General features: G+C 40.0%; 1 protein-coding gene across 1 annotated transcript in view; it reads left to right on the forward strand.

The window, feature by feature from the left end:
* LOC100493271 (prolactin-releasing peptide receptor-like) overlaps window positions 1-17,327 on the forward strand; it is a 52,133-nt gene extending 34,806 nt beyond the window's left edge. The window contains exon 3 of the mRNA XM_002932968.4: window positions 15,325-17,327. Coding sequence (XP_002933014.2) covers window positions 15,325-15,958 — 634 coding nt within the window. The 3' untranslated portion in view covers window positions 15,959-17,327. The remainder of the gene's footprint in view (window positions 1-15,324) is intronic.
* The last annotated feature ends 850 nt before the right edge of the window (window positions 17,328-18,177 follow it).

The raw sequence follows: 18,177 nt of genomic DNA on the forward strand, positions 1-18,177 counted from the left end.
GACTGTGGTTGGAGAAATGTTCTATACTTGCAAATTGGTGGGTCCCACTGACCACAACTGATGTGGTTTGTAAATTTACTGGAAAGAAAAACATGCCAAATAGACCACAAAAGGCAGCTGCAAACATTCACACATTCATAAACTAAAGCTTAGGCTGATGCCACACGTGGCGTTTTTCCGCTGCGTATTTTCTAATTCTCTCGGCGGCTGAAAAACGCCTGATATCATCATCCATAGAAATAACTTGAAAAGACGCGAAGCAAACCACACAATGCAGAAATACGCTAGAAAACGCCTTAGCACGGATTTTTCAAGCGTTGGCCAAAATACGCCAGTATTTGCAAAGCAAGTTATTCCTATGTGTACACAAAGGCAGCTGCCAGACCTAGCGGAAATACGCAGCGTTTTTTGCTATTTCGCACTATTAGCGCCATGGCAACGGGATTTGCTACGTCACCAGTACTAGGCTGAAAAACGTCATAGTCTCGGGCTGTGTGGCTTGTGCTGCGTTTTTAGGTAGAGAAAAAACGCAGCGGAAAAACGCCACGTGTGGCATCAGCCTTACAAAAGGCTGTAATGCATGTAAATATGTCCAAATAGTGTATGGATATGCCAAAGCTTTAACAAAACCCACTTATGAAATGATTAGGTCATAGAACTGGTGCAGATATAGGCAGTGATGAATTGATGGTAGCCATGGTAAAGGGACAGTAAAAGGAATGTTCAAAGAAAAAGATTGCCAGAACATTTAAGGAAATGCTGTTGGGTTTTGTATAATAAAATCAAATTATAGGGTTACAGATCTTCCGTTTTATATCTCACCTGACAGTATCTTTTTATTGTTGTGCCTGGCACATAGGGTATAGAGAAAGCAGGGAGGAACTGGGAGGAGGAAGCCCTGCTGGGTAGGTTATTTAATCTACCTGCCTACCACTAACTATTAGTGCAATTTAAATGTAAAAATCAGTGTGTTGAAAAGAGTATTGCTATGATGTATATATTAATAGTGACATGAGGTGGACGACTTAATAATCCTTTGCCCAAAGGTATTTTGTTTCATTTAATTTGTGTGTCTCTCTGTACAGTCCTGGGCCAAGGAGCATTGGCACCCAAAGTAAGGATGGGAAGATGCTTTACCCTTCAGTCCCACCACTCTATTAATACCACAATGAGAAGAGACAAGGAGTTGTCCAATGATGAGACACTTTTCCCCATATGTACTAAAAGACACTAATGGGGGCTAACATTTGTGTGAATGTAAAATACCTTTTGTGAACCCTTTGCCTTCCGTGTGTCAGTAAGATTGCAATTGCACATATTTTAGTTTGCACAAGTGTGCAGTGTATGTAATAAAACTTGTTATCTTTACACTAATATTAAAGCATGTCTTAAACATTTGCAATGTAATAAATGTTTAATGAACAGTATTACATTGCAAGCACCTCTAAACATTTGCAAAAATGTGATTTTACACATCACTTGCTATTTTTATTACATTCCCCCATAAGTTTGCCCAGAAGCAGTAACCCATAGCAACCAATAAGAAGTTTGCTTTTAAACAGGTGACCAGTACCTAGAATAGGATCTTGTCATTGCATTGTTTTTTTTTTCTTCAGGATATTGTACAGAGATTCGGACAAAGCTGACATTTTATGAAATAACTGTAATAACAAGAAAATAATATATCACATACTGTATATAGTCTCACCAGTTCAGTAACTGGAATTGTCATGACATAGGGAGGTTGCAATAACGGCCCCCTTTTCTTTAACCCCCATCCCAGCTTACCCCCGCAACACCAAACACAGACCTGCAATTTTTCTGGGTGGGAAGGCCGCAGCTTATTTTATTAATAACATAACAGCATTGTAATCAATGTTTCATTCCAATACACATTACACCAATTACATAAACATAGGTTACATAACATTTAGCCGCTGAAGGCTGCATTACAGTTGTTACCATTACCTAACCTTAAATTAACCTTAAACATTTGAAGAACCCTTTCAAACCTGTGACTAAGCCTCTACAACCAAACTTTCCCACCTCCTGTGCCTATTATGCCTGTTTTCCCCCCAAAGCCTAGCCCCCAGGCCTGTCCCTCCAGAAACACCTGTACCTTCATCTATTTAGCCTCTTTTGGCTCCCCCTAGGGCAGCCCCACCACGCCAAAGCTGCGACTACTCAATCCAATACCCACTTATAGCCTACACCCAAATCCCTTACTCCAGGGCGGGTGGGCGGGCAGCAACGATGTGATGTCCTCTCCCTTCAGCTGCCACAAGGTAGTGATCCCCCTCCTTCCTGCTTCTTTATTTATGCTGCCTCTTTTCTCCTCCCACTTGCTCTTTTAGCGCTACAGCTCCCATCATCCTACACACTAACTTCCTTTGGGTTCCTAATCACCCCCTTTGTCATGGCCTCGCGCCGCTCCCCCTGTTCCAGGCTCGCTCTTCCGGGCTACTTTATTTTCCCTCTGTATATGCATTTGCTGACAAGGTAAAGATTCTAAAAGCAGGCTCTCAGACCAATAAAAGGCATCAGAGGAGTGCATCTTAAATTAAACTCTCACCTTTTATAAAATAAATGTAGTGCCAGCTAGCAGGATGATGAGTGACTGATATCTATAATGTGCAGCATGTTATATTTACATTGTCATTGTCATCTCTTCTGTGCCTTGCAAGGTATTAGTCTGAGTTCATCTAACTGCCTGCTCATGTTGTTAAAATGGCTCTTGTTGATTGCGCATCAGTTAAATGTATAAATCAATTATTCTGCAAGAACCGTCAGATTCACCCTGTCGCTGCAAGTCCCATGCAAACATGTCATTCATCATCACTTTAAACTATAACAACCTAAAATTTACTTGAAAGAATAGTTACTAGTCAGGGAAAAGCTGGTTACAGTGGGCAGTGGGCAGAGAATATCACAGGGTTCTCTTGGCAAGGGTACATAATATAACTGGAAGCAAATAGGACTAAGTGTGCCAACCAGCCAACCAGCAGAAGAAGTATAGGTGAGGACTAAAGATTAAATACCATTATATATTGAAGGAGATGCAAGGTTTGGTCTTATAATAGATGACATACAACCACATATATGACCTACAAGGAAATGAAAGCATGTTTCTAAGTTGGATTGTATTACCTTTGTTAAAACATATTACCATAGCCCAGTACCACTTATTACATGTAGTGGGCCAATTATATATCATACAGCTTGTTGAAGGGCCAGATTAAATGACTCAGTGTCATACAGTATAGTCTATAGAGCCTCTGAGCAGACAGGGGGCCATAAGTTAGCCTGCCAGCCTATAGAGCATTCTACTCGAGAAAACGTATTAATCTCATATTTGAGTTAATGTTTGCGGCCACACTGTTCCTAGTGAGTCACCAAAGGACCAATACCTGTTGTGACAGTCCTCTGGCTCAGAGATATTTCAGATCACAGTGAACATAAAAGTTCAGAGTGCCGGTGACATTCCCTCATGCATCGGATGAGAACTGACGGCAATAAAAGAGGCACAGAGACCCCAGTGACTGAGCAAGGTCAGCCTCTCTTGCTTTTTAATTTGCTCATTAAACTTTCAAATTTCTCATCCCCAGACATTCTGGAATTTTCCTTGCTTATTTGATGAAAGCTCTGGTGCTTTCTGTGAATCATCAATGATGAAGGCAGAATGCCCATTTCCTAACTGTCTATAATAACACTCCCCTGGCTCAATGTAGCCTTTAGGAGGATAAGGCAGAACTTATTAAATGCGCCAGCAATGTGACAAAGATCATTAAAGGATCCGCTGTGTATTTAATGGACACTACATAGGACTGTTGAAAACCTTTTTTTTTTTTTTCTAAATGATAATTTGTTTCTTAGGGGGGAATGTAATAAAAGTAAAATAAATGTAAAAATTATTTGCAATGCAAAATGTATGCCTCTGTTTGAAAAAATCTGACTTTGCACAGATTATATACAGTATAGGCTTTGCAAACGTGGAAACTGTTTAGTAACCACAGTGGAAGAATGTTTGGGAATTTTATTCTTTGCACCAGTGCGCTGTGTATGTAATAAAACTTCTTAATGAAAAAGTTACATTTGCTCCAAAAGACGCCACCTTCAAGCATGCCTTTAATGCAATAATAGTCTATGAACCATATTACATTGCGAAATGCAAATTTCATTCTTATATGTGGGCATTTTTTCATTCATGATTTTTATTACATTCCCCCATTTGTGTAAAACATCAATAGTTGCAGCAAAGTCCTACTCTCTATGGAGGTCAAAGCTGTATTTAGGTCCGGTGCCACTCTAAATACGCCCCCCATGTCACCGAAGTGACACTACACACAGCGTGTACATGATGTCACTTCCATAGTCTCTTTCCAACGCTCCTGATTCAGGTCTCCAGTGTCCTGTGCTCAATAGCACCTGTCAGAAGTATTGCAGGTGGGCTGCCCGACTTGCCTCTTCCTAGCTCTTCCTATGGAATTTGACCTAGAGGAAGAAGAAGACGGATAACATCCTACCACATTTTACCCTCATTTAGAGAACTCAGATATTTGATTAACTGGTAGTATGCGAAAATTAACACCTACTTCAGGCAGGCGATAATTATAGAAAAGTACAGTAAATTAGCTTTTTGCAATAAAATATGGACTTTGCAGTGTTATTTATTCAAGTATGTGTTTCCCCTAGAGTGATTTAGCCACCAGTTTGCAGCGAAATGGTAATTTTTAATACAGTTATTTTCCGCAAGTATTGGCGTGTATGGCTAACATGTCATGCGTTCATTTGTGCGACTAATTATATGCGGCTACAAGTGATGAAATGTTTCGCCAGGCATGGATTCGCAGCGAATTTTTGGACATGCGGCAAATTTTTCTGCAGCAAATTTTTCCGCGGCAAAACAATCTGCCAATGGCAAAACGCATGAAAAAATTCGCCACACAAAAATTCACCGCACGACCAAAAATTGACACAGGCTTCAAAAAATAATAGTCGCGGGCAACAATTTTTTTGGCCGCACAACATTTCTGCCGTTTCGTGGATCTTTCGAAAGATTTGCGAATTTTTCACCAATGATAACCAGAACACATTTGCTCATCACTAGCGGCTACTATTTATAAGCATCTACTATTTATATGATACCATTTATATGCTACTATTTATAAGCTACTATTTATATGCTACCATTTATATGCTACTATTTATATGCTACCATTTATATGCTACTATTTATGTGTGGCTACTATTTATATACACTATTTATATGCGGCGACAATTTATATGCACTATTTATATGCTACTATTTATATGCGGCGACTATACTATTATTTTACTATACTATTATATTATTTAGCACATGTACCGCGAGTTAGTCTTCGTGAGTTAAATATCGCATGCAGTATCGCGCGTAAATTAGCGCAAGTGTGCTAATAGTGAATCGTGCGTTAAATCGCGAAAATGTAGAATCGATAAAATTTTTAACGCACGCTATAAATAGCGCACGTTAAAACGCACTTTAGTGAATCGGCCCTATTATCTAGGCTTCTATTTATGCATTGTGAAAAAATCATATATACCTAGAAACCCTATAAAGCAAAGGGGTTGTAAATGACCCCTATTTTTTATTATTTTACCTGAAAGTGGGGGAGGTGGGCATCCTATGGCACATTAAAGTAAACTAAAATTGACTTGGGAGTGTCAATGTGTTAGTTGTCCAACTGTGGATTTCACTTTACTTGTCCTTTAAGCCTGGTGAGTGGCACTATATGTTACATTAAAGCCTATGAATGGAAGTATATGGTAGAGTAAAGAGGCGGCAGTGTATGACAAATAAGACCCTGTGAATGGGATGTAGGATCCTACAAAATCTGATTTCCGTAGGCTGTAATATAAAGTCATATCTGATGGTGTGTTTTGTTCCTACATCTACATCTGACAGTCAGCGTATTTCAATGAGAAAAAAAAGTCTGTCAGACACCACAGGCATGTTGTGTCAGATGGCAGACTTTCATGTAGTTTACGCATCAGACTTTTCTATCAGTTCTATTAAATTTTAACCCATGCAACTTCATCCGACTTGTAGGATGAGTTCTGTGAACAATTCTTAGTGCAGCTTCACAACATATGCAATTGCTAATTAATGAACTTCATGTTTACCCTTTATATGGAATGACAATTTCATTTCATTGACTGTTGCAGCAATGGAACATTCAGTTTGTCCCTGACACAAGCACAAATTGGTTTTGTAGCTTCTGCTGCAGAGATTTTTTTTTTGCGTTTAGTCTATTGTAAGAGCTCCCTTTAGAGAAATATAATTCTGTAGCTCATCCTTTATAGCTAATTAAAAAATCTTCTTTCTCACTGTGTTAGTCTTTAATTAAGTCACAGGCACAAATAGCAAGTCAGGATGTACAAATTGTAGATTCAACATGTTTATGAAGACTGATCAGACCGATGGGACAGGATATTGCTCTGTTTTAAATGTAAATAGGCCATTGTAAACAACCAATGATCTATTGATTGTTGTTGTATGTGAAGGGAATTGCAAGCACAGTAATTTGTAGAAATATATAGTCTAAGATACTGCAAGGGATGTGCAATGGATCATTTATATAAGAGCTTCTATATGCATTGCATGTGAGGGAGAAATGACATGAATGTTAGAGAGAGAGAGATGAGCAGATTGCGATCAACCAGATCTACATTTTAATGTAGAAGTTGAAAATCAGAATGTTATCTGTAGTCGCCACAGTCCAGTCTTGGTTTCCCTGGGTGCTCAATACATGTCACAGGCTGCTTAACCTTGCAAAAACCCTTTCCAGTACACCACATACAATTTCTGTGATGGATTTAATTCATCCAAATAAACAGCATCTAGCAGTGATAAGTCTAAAGCAATATTGAAAATGTTTCCATTACAAGCTTCAGGTTTAATAGTAATGGTTTTGAGTTGTTGGCTTCTTAATCATATTGGGTTCTTTTTATATCAACCTGGAAACCATGGTTACAAGGCATGAGTTTCAAATGGAATACATGTTTTATTTCCTTTTACTTAATGAGACTAAACAGACTTAACAGAGGCCCTCTTCCCCTCTTACATGTCTTCCCTTGAGCCACCATTTTGTGATGGGCCCTCAGAGATCACATGACCAGAAATAATGCAGCTCTAACTGTAACAGGAAGAAGTGTGGGAGTAAAAGACAGAACTCTGTCCATTAATTGGCTAATGTGACTTAACATATGTGTTACCTTGGTTTCTTTGTGATTGTACTGTGAATCATATGATCCCAGGGGGCTTCTCATAGTACTTAAAATGGCAATTTTCTACTTAGGATTACCCAATGGCACATTATGCTAAAAATATATTTTTTTTATGAAAATGGTTTATTTAGATTACATTACATATAAGCTGTTTTATGCATACATATATTTATAGAAACCTATATTGTTTAACCTATAATTGACATCTTATTAAGTGTGTTTTAGGTATGTGTTATGTAAGGGTTATCCAGAGACTGTGGTGGAAGGAGACAACTTTTATAACTGGTTCTGTATGGTTGTGGCTATGCCACCCAAGCCTAGCATGATAGAAAACAAAATTCAACCAAGGACTCTTTAACAAAAAAGTCTTGCAGATAGCAAACTTACTGTATCTGGGGAAACTAACACAAAGGAGAAAACAACAGCAATAGAAAAAGTAAAGTGTTCGTAAATAAAACAAAAAACAAAAGTTTTTTTTTATATTATGTGTGGGGATAATGGAGCCAGATTGCTTTTACACCTATACCAGTATATTTATCAATATAACTGGTGGCTATTTATTATTATTGATTATTGATATAGATTACTGCAATCTCCTACTAACTGGCCTCCCGGACCCCCAACTCTCTCCCTTCCAATCAATCTTAAACTCTGCTGCCAGGATCCTCCTGCTCTCTCCAAAGAGGGAATCTGTTCAGCCTCAATTAAGCTCTCTTGCATGGTTACCTGTTAAGCAAAGGATAGCATACAAAATGCTTCTGCTAACATTCAAAGCCCTTCACTCCTCTGCTCCTCACTACATTTCCTGACTGGTCTCCCTGCACGTTCCTGGTCGTCTCCTCCGCTCCTCTCAGAGCCTCTGTCTGTTTACACCATCCACACCCACTGCGCTCTCTCATCTTAACCCTTTCTATCTTGCTGCTCCTTACCTCTGGAACTCTATGCCTGAATCCCTCCGTAGGGAAAACTTACCCACTCTCTTTAAGAAAAAGCTCAGCTGTTACCTTCTGGAGCACTAAAACATTATGTTGCCCACAAGGCCGCCATCAGAAATCACGGGGCCCCTCACAACTAAATTTTGTAGGCCCTCCCACGCCCCCAATGACCCCTCCCATCAATACAAAGTACACACAGACATTGGTAGCCAGGGCCCCCTAAAACATTGGTAGCCAGGGCCCCCCTAAAACATTGGTAGCCAGGGCCCCCCTAAAACATTGTTGGTCCTCCCCCAAATTACTCATACTATGGCCCGCTCCCCGCTGCTTACTGCTTCCTTCCGTGTCCTTTGGCTCCCCCCCAGCATCCTCCATGGCCCCCCAAGCATACGGCTGCTTTTTCCAGGGCCCCCCCAAGCATCCTCCAGTTCCCCCCCTAGTGTCCTCCTGCTTCCTCCAGGCCCCCCAAGCATCCGCTAGTTCCCCCCCCCCAGTGTCCTCCTGCTTCCTCCAGGCCCCCCAAGCATCCGCCAGTTCCCCCCCCATGTCCTTCTGCTTCCTCCAGGCCCCCCCAAGCATACTGCTGCTTTCTCCAGCCCCCCCAAAGATCCTTCAGCTCCCCCATCACCCTCCAGTTCTCCCCCCAGTGTCCTCCTGCTTCCTCCAGCCCCCCCAAAGATCCTTCAGCTCCCCCATCATCCTCCAGTCCCCCCCCCAGTGTCCTCCTGCTTCCTCCAGCTCCCCCAAGCATCCTTCAGTTCCTCACCTGTCCCCCTGCTGGCTCCCCTGCTGGCTCCCCTGCTGGCTCCCTTGACGTCCGCCGCTATGTCCCACTGCTGTCTGCAGCATCTGCGCTTTTATAAAGGTTGCGCCCCGTGCGTGTGACGTCACTACACACGGGGCACAACCTTATATAAGCGTAGATGGAGTGGAGAGCAGTGGGACATAGCGGCGGACGCCAGTAGTGACAGGGCCCGGACTCGATTAAAGGGGGCCCGACGTAAGAAAACTCTAGCACGGCCAGGCCCCCTTTAAAGTTAGAAACGTCCGGGCCCAGGATGATTGTCCCCCCAGTGCCCCCCTGATGGCGGCCCTGGTTGCCCAGTCCTGCGCTTAAGGGCAAATGCCCATACCTGATGCACTCTTAACTTCCAATTTGTGCCTGTATGTTACCCAACCACTTAGATTGTAAGCTCTACGGGGCAGAGACCTCCTTCCTACTGTGTCTCATACCACATGGATCTTATATATATATATATATATATATATATGTAGGGACCCATAGGGTTAAGCTCCCTATGGTGTTATCCCTTATCTTTTCCTTATCTGTGCTGTTATAGGGCAGAGCCCTCAACACTCAGATTACAGTTATTAGGCTACCCCCTATAGGTTTAGCCCAGGTTGACCACTCCCCTTGGCAGACTATATAGTGTCTTGCACAAGGAAGTGTCTTCCTCTCTGGCTGCTGTTGTCTCAGGCTTCACGTCATTGAGCCTGGAGGCATAAGGCCCCAGTAAAGAGTACCACCTATTCCATAAGTCGGGGACAGGGCCCCGTGAACGAGGTAATGCCAGCACAGTCAGAATTATATAATAGCACCCTCTAGAAGTGGTGAGAACAGTCAGCTTATCTAGAAAGGGCAGTTAATAGCCCCAACCAGGAGTTGTAAAAGGGTTTAGCTCTGTTGTCGTTCTTTAGGGACCGGTTTTATTAGACGCCAGGTACCAGTGTTAGGAGCTCTCCCCTGGACCACAGTCGGCCGGAACACTCCCTTCTGAAAGGTCTATATCTCGGGTATCAGCTAATCCTCTGTGCATCTGGGATATTCTGTTCCTAAAGGGTCACATCTGCTACTCCATTGTGACATAACATCCTATACTGCTGTGTCTGTGAGTATTTTCCCTGCTGCACTATTAAGTTGTGCCTTGTCCAATAAACTTGTACTATAGTTCATCAGCAAGAACCTTTCTGGCGTCCATTATATTCTATCTGCACCACACAAGCCCTATATAGTTGTAGTTCAACTACACCCTCAGCTCCATTAAATACCTCCCACATAGCGGAGGCCCACTCCTGCGTATTAAGGTCGCATGTAACACATGCTCTATACCAATCACTAGCCTGGGTTTGCCATATCAAAGCCAAAAAAGTGTTACATATATATATATGTATATATACTGTATATATATATATATATATATGTATATATATATACATTTATTGTATTTATTTATTATATCACTTGTCCTCCCTGTGTGTAATTTTGTATTCTGTAAGATTGTACAGCGCTGCGTACCCTTGTGGCGCTTTATAAATAAAGTTATACATACATACATACATACATATCTAAAACCATAGGGTTCCCATCAGGCTGTGTCCTACTGAACTAAGCATGTCCTGCTTGCAGCTATCAGATTCTTGAGAAGCAAAACTTTACTGTATGAAGAGAAAAATTTTGCTGCTTCCCATTTACTTAACTTGTCTCATATCTCTCCAATAGTTTGAGGTATTATCAAGGTGTTCTATACTTTTAATTTTTCCTCTTATCAGAGAATGGTCAGTTCTAATCTTGATGAGAGGAAAGTAGACTTTAGTATTAACTCTACTAATACTAGCCACTAATACCAATGCTATAATTTCTTCTAAGTTATAAATGTTGGCAAAAATGACCGTGTATAATAATGAACTTGTTTTTTAAAATGGAAAATCCATTCGCAGTAGGGGTAATAATTATTTTCGTTTACCTTGCAATAGCTTAGGTAACAGGAAACATTAATTGTTTCTGTATTTTCCATAGAAAATTGATGCCACTTAATGGTTCTGTTGAGTTCTAGGAAAAATGCCTCAGCTGAGGCTTAAAAATGATGCCGCAACAGTTAAAAAAAATGATTATTTATAAAGCACTTCCTTTATATAGAAATATAAATGGATATATGAATATCCATAGGTACATTCTGCCTTTAAGAGCTCTGTTATGTAATACAGTGACTCAGAATGCATTATTAACAACAACAGGCTATAAAAATACAAAATCATTACTGAAAAGTCCCTCGTTTCCCTTTTATTTCCTGCAGTGAAGCTTTAGGCTAACGCCAGAGGAGGCGTAGGGCGGATATTTTGGGCAAGCGGAAAAACGATTGCCGAAAATTCCGCCCTACGCCTCCTACTTGTGCCTGCACCCGAATGAATAGAATACGCTCAGGTGCAGGCACAGGTAGCGAAAATACATATAAAAACGCGAGAGTTTGAAAGTCTCGTATTTTTATGCGTATTTCGGCTATTTCCGCACCCAAGCGTATCTCATTCATTCAGGTGCAGGCACATGTAGGAGGTGTGGGGCGGTAGTTTAATATCCGCCCTACGCCTCGTCTGGCATTAGCCTAAAAAGATACAAATTCAATCAAAAGTAGCTTTTGGCAGAGAGTTCATAAATCTTAACGAGCATCACCTGCACTTAGAAACATTGTTTCTGGCTTTTAATTAAATAAGTGGCTTTTGGCAGAGAGCCCAGAAAGGTAAAAAGTCCCCCTTGCACTGAGATACAATTGTAACTAATAAGCTAAACAGGTCTCTTGGGGGAACTGAGACTCACAGCTTAAAGGGCAATTTCACCTTTTTCAGCAAAACTGTAATAACACATAAAACAGGACCCCAAAACCCCCAGAAATGTGTTCAAACTTTTAGTCAAATGTGGTATTTAGGGGGTGTGGTCGCAAAAATGGGCGCGGTCAAAAGAAAATTGCCGTGCTGTGCGCAGCATTTATTTTTGTCCCTCTTTCCGTTTTCAAAATGTTGGGAGGTATGATATTGTTAAAGGAAAACTATACCCCCAAACAATGTAGGTCTCTATAAAAATGTATAACAAAAAATATCTTTTCGCCAGGTTTGATCTGTCGAGTCCCATTGAGTCCTATGGAAGGCTTCCAAAGCCAGACATATAAGGCATCAAAGCCACAAAGCTGTTCGTGGCTTAACAAATTTTTTCGCACAAAAATTTTGTGACTTTGGGAATGCAATTGCAATATTTTCGTACGATAAAAGACAATTTAGAACATCAGAAATTTTCATGGTTACTCCGAATTTTTAACATATCGTGATTTAGTAAATGTGCCCCTTATTATTAAAACTATCTGTTAGATAAGTATTCTTTTTGGAGGTATAGTTTGCCTTTAAAGAGATTATGTCATGATTTTTATAGCGTCACTAGTATTATTAAATTACACTATGTAGATTGCAAATACTTCATACTACCATTTAAAATGTTTTTCTTGAATCAAGAAATGTATTTCTTGTATTTGTAATATTGGTGTTTAGGCAGCCATCTCCAGTCATTCTGCCTGATCCTGTTCTTTCAGAAAGAGCCCTGCACAATGTAAATGCTTTCAGCTGCTGAATCTCCTACTCAATGTAACTGGAGGATTCCTGGTTGAACTTGGGTTTTACTACTGAGTGCTATTCTCATATCTAACACTAGGAGGGGCATGGACGTATTTTGAGCTGAGCTGTTACCTGCCAATTGTTCTGCTATTCAGCTGCTGGGGGGGGGGGGGGGGGGGTGATTACATCACTCTACATTGCAGTGCTGCAGTAAAAAGAGATTTATCAGAGCACAAGTTACATGACAGAGGGCACCTGGGAAAGTAAGAATATGTCTAGCTCCATGTCAGAATTAAAAATGAGAAAAAAAATGTTTGCTCTTTTGAAAAATGGATTTCAGTGCAGGATTCTGCTGGAGAAGTCGTATTAACTGTTGCATTTTGTAAAAAAAACCACATCCTCCTGTGACAGAATCCCTTTAAACATAACACAACTGCTTTGCTAAAGGGATTCTAACAAACCAAAGCATGGGGTTCCCAGGCAGAACTGCTTTCCCCCCTTTTTGTATTCTTAGAGCACCATTGAAGGGCACCCTGTTGATACTGGGGGCCATACCACTTTATTATATGGGACCCCAGGATTTCTCATGGCAGTCTTGCATAACTAAAACCTATTTTCTATCAAAGCATCTATTTTTATAGCCAAGTTATGGTACCGTGAGAACATATTCCAGGTTAATGATGTTTTACTCAAGCAAATAGAACACCCACTATAATTGCCTGAAACTAAATTGCAGATAAATGGACATGGGAAATGCGTAAATAAACCTGTTTAAATGAAGGGCCTTTCTGAACAAAAAGGATTTTCTCCACAGTGGATACTGTGGGCGTCTGTCTGAGTGTACAGCCAGGAAAAAAGAGGTGTTATTACTTTATTATAATTTATCCTTACTCTGCACTTGCCTATTTTATAAATTAGGGAGCTTTATATACACAATAAAGTATAAATGCATCACTGCAGGGGAAGCGCTCTGCGTATTATGTTCTCAGTTTGCCAAGAATATGTAAATAGTACAATAGTATGTATTGGGATTATAGTTTCTGGTATTATTATTGGAGCCCATTAGTTCACAACATACAGATATACATTTTATATATAACCCATTGATTACCAAAAGAATGTTACCAGGGAGCAGTTACAGAGGTTGCAACCATAGGCCCATAGGAAAAGATTTTCACTATGCATTTCACAATGCCACATGCAGGTATTGGAGGTATACCTATGGCTGAAGAGGCTGATATTAAAGGACAAGAAAAGGGGAATTTACTGGGGCCAATGTGTTAGACAAACCACAGTGAACAGCAGCGCTAACCTTAGGTCCCAAGCTAGGGTTTCTGTTTACTGAAAAGTGCACCAGCCCAGGGTGCTGCTCCTGCCACATTGCTCCACCATCTTGCTCAACTCTACTGCTCATGTGCGGTGTCCAGGACACCAAAAGAGGATTGCTGGGGCATTGGCAGCGTTGTGCAGCAGGAATATTTGGGTGATCTAAAATAAGCGATTATTTTCACTGGGGGGTGTTTAAAATATTGGCACCCCCATTGAATTTTCCTTTACTTGTACTTGACTGATGGTCACATAAGTGCTCAGGGTGGTGCATTTTGAACATGAGTCTCTAGCTACGTCAATGAATTCTAATAGTGGCCTATCTTGAAGCTCCAATAGAGATGTGATTATTAAATCTAGTGCATATTCAATGATAAGACTTCATTCTTTTTAACCTAAGACAAAATAAAATAGGGATCTTTTCACAGAACACAATTATTTAGGACTAGATGCTATTTTTCAAGTACATTGTATTACAAACTGGAGCAAAGGAAAAAAATATCAAATATCCGTTTCCTAGGCAACGGGGAAAATACCGCGTCTGTGTGCACTTATGGGAAGAGTTTCCAGAGAGGGTCATCTGAACACTTAGTTCCAAAGTCATAATTAGAAGCCTAAAAAAATGTTTGCATACAGAATGTTCCACAGAGCCCAGCTAAAGTTACAAACTACATAGGAGAAAAGTAAGAAAAAGATCAAAATACAGTTGCCTGAATATTTTGTCAAATAACATTTTTCTTGGCTGTTATAACAGCATTCTATCCCCTTGGAAATAGAATTTTCTATTATCAATTACTTAATGTATACCATTAAAGTGTGCTTACAGAATGCCATAATTCAGGCCATTTTCCATTAGTGCCTTGCTTCTAACAGGCTACAGAGGAACAAGCACAGTCAAGGGTCTTAAGGTGGCCATACAGGGGCAAATTTAAGCTGCCAACTCGGGTCCTTCAGACTGTTTTGTCTGCTTATCTGCAAGTGTATGGGGACCCCATCCAACCATCAGATCGGGGACCGCATTGACTTATTGATGCAGCCCTTGCTCCAACAGGTCCTATTCCTGCCTTTGTAATTTGATTGTTGGCCCTCATGCCAAATAATTGGGTTACCCTTATATCGGCCACCTTAGGGATCTTATAGTGTTTTTAAAGAAAGCTATAATACTTTTAGATACCTTTTTAGACAAGATAAATCGATACAGAATCACCTACTTCATTTACAGTCAAGTTACAACAATTTGGAAATGCTAATAATTATTAAAAATATCTAGATAATGGTTACCATGTGTAAATAATTGCATTAAGTAACCCGCAGTAAAGTATACTTATTGCTTAATATAAAATTGGGATGTTATAAGTAAAATTATATATTCATATTGAAACATTGTAATATTTATTTTTTCTTTTTGTTTTAATTTCACTAGATACTATGCAACAGTGCACCCTCTAAAGAAAAGAATCTCTGTGACCACCTGCATATATGTCTTGATGGGTATCTGGCTTCTGTCCTGTGCCCTTGTTGGACCAGCTATTGCTCATACATATCATGTGGAGTTCCAACAGGAAGGGTTCACCATCTGTGAAGAATTCTGGATGGGTAAAGAGACAGAAAGGTTGGCCTATGCTTACAGTACCCTTATTATCACATACATTCTACCTCTGTCTGCGGTCTCACTGTCTTACATCTGCATCACTGTCAAGCTGAAAAACCGAGTTGTCCCTGGCCACCCCACACAGAGCCAGGCGGAATTTGATAGGCTGCGCAAGAGGAAGATATTCAGACTCATTGTGCTGGTGGTGACAGCCTTTGGGATATGCTGGCTACCTATTCATGTTTTCAACATAATCCGAGACATTGACATTAATTTGATCAACAAGCACTACTTCCTACATATTCAGCTTTTTTGTCACTGGTTTGCAATGAGCTCCTCCTGCTGCAACCCATTCCTTTATGCTTGGCTGCATGACAGATTCCGTAGTGAGTTAAGAAAAATGTTCACATTCAAGCGTAAGATCATTCCGACTAACAACTGTGTAGCAGTCAGCGTAATGCTCTAAGCTAACATGATACATACTGTATATGTATCGATCTGGTACTGTGTGTAAGTCGGCATTCATTGCCTTCAGCCCTTCCTTTACAAGCAACTAAATAAGGGAGGATGGTCTGTATCTAATATCACAAACCCCCTTGAGATTATTTAACACCAGGAACTTGCATGAAGACCATAGAAATTTCTCTTTTTATGTTTACATGCAATTCAAGCTGTAAAAAAGAAAACGTGCTGCTTCTGGCTTTACATGTTGGCGCTTTATCGATGGATCACAATAATAAATTTAGTTTCTGGAAAGTGTGATTGGCTGTCTCATGCTTGGTTAGACACCCCAGATAATATATGTAGGCTTGCCTGAGGTGCTGGCACAATGATGTTTATCATGTAAGATTTTAATACTGACATTTAAAATGGTATGGTTCCAGTAAAATTCAAAGCCATTCTATTTAGTACATTGCCCCCTATAGTACCAAATTCTTTATTCTTTGCTGATCAAAGATCACTCACGCATGCTCAATTAGTGGCATTTAGCCTTCCAGTTGGTCCATTTATCTGTTGCAGAAGAGCACTTGTGCATGCACAATTGGTGGCTCCAGAGAAGGTGGTAGGGGAAGCCCATAAAAGAGGAGCCCTAAAAGGTAAGCCAGGAAGATCATTTGGACCGAATTGTTGTTCTGCCCTTGGACCAAGGCATTGCAAAGAAAGTATAATTTTGAGTGATTGCTTTGGCTCATTAAGGCAATAATTAGCAGCCTGGCTGTGCCCCAGATGCTTTTGCCTTGCTTGGCAAATTTGGACCTTTCTGCCTATGACAAACCTGCCACGGATCAAGCCTAACTGGGCCAGTGGTGGGATCTGTCAATGAGTCTATAAGTACTAGTGATGAAGGACCCCTTCTGTCAAAACATAATAGGTTTGTCAAGAAGATTTTTGGTGTTGGTACACTTCTAAAAGGTCAGTTGCCAAAACATGTTTTTTACACAGTATTATCCAAGGGGTTTGTAATTAGCAATTACTGACTGCCACTCCCTCTCTGGCAAAACATAAGGTTTCCATCTGAGCAGTGGAAATTATATGAAAGAAAATGTAATTCTAATAATTCATAAAAAATGCAGTGGGCTTCAAAGTCCTTTGTAAATATATATGCTTCTGTAAATAGTTAATATCTGTCTGTATATATTTCCTGCTCTACATGTTCTGACTTCTAAGACAGTGTAGCCAGTGTCAACTGATGAACAGACCTGGAGGAAAACTGGCTTCTGCTGCATTGTTTCAAGAATCAGAAGGAAAAAACAGACCAGCATAAATAAATACAGCCAATGCAATGCATTTACATGTAACTTTAAAATCATTAAAAATGTTTTGTTAATGTTTAATGGAAGCTTGCATGCATTATATTTTCTTTCAATATGCAAAAAACAGGATTTAGGAGGACTGATTAAAGATTCAGCTATAACCTACTTTTAATAATATTCAGTGGAAGGAAATGAAAAAGGGAAAGCTTGTTTCCTAATACAGATATGGGATCTCCTATACAGAAACCCAATATCCAGAAAGCTTAGAATTATGGGAAGTCAATCTCACATAGAGTCCATTTGAAGCAAATAATTCCAATTCTAATTTCCCTTTACTCCATAATAATAAAACAGTGCCTTGTACCTGATGGTATGGTAAATAAGCTGCATTAATTTATATTGGAGGAAAAACAATTCTATTTGGTTTATTTCATGTTTCAGTGATTTTTTTAGCAGACAAAGAGGCATATTTATTATTATTATTATTATTAAGAGGCATATTTATTATAAAGTGATGTTGCCCATAGAAACCAATCAGAGTTTTGCTTTTGTACACCTGTAGGTGACCTTTCAAATTCAATTTCTGATTGGTTGCTATGAGCAATATCACCAGTGACGGCTTACACACTATAATAAATAGGCCCCTTAATATACAGTGATGTAAATTACAGAAAAAAACGTATCTGGAAAACCCCAAGCATTGCAGATAACAGATCCCATACCCATGATAATTTCCATTTCCTTCATGGCAGAGATTCTAGACGTACACTCAGAACATTTGTCTCACAAGACACGTAGCAGGACCAATTAAAAGGCCTGGGGAGGACTTTGTATAATTTAGTGGAATGTGAATGGAAGATTAAAGAACTCTAGCTGAGGCAGAACAAACATATTACTGAAATATCCAATGAATAATAATAAAAAAAAATAA

Source organism: Xenopus tropicalis, chromosome 3 (genome assembly GCF_000004195.4).
Source record: "Xenopus tropicalis strain Nigerian chromosome 3, UCB_Xtro_10.0, whole genome shotgun sequence".
Classification (NCBI taxonomy): domain Eukaryota; kingdom Metazoa; phylum Chordata; class Amphibia; order Anura; family Pipidae; genus Xenopus; species Xenopus tropicalis.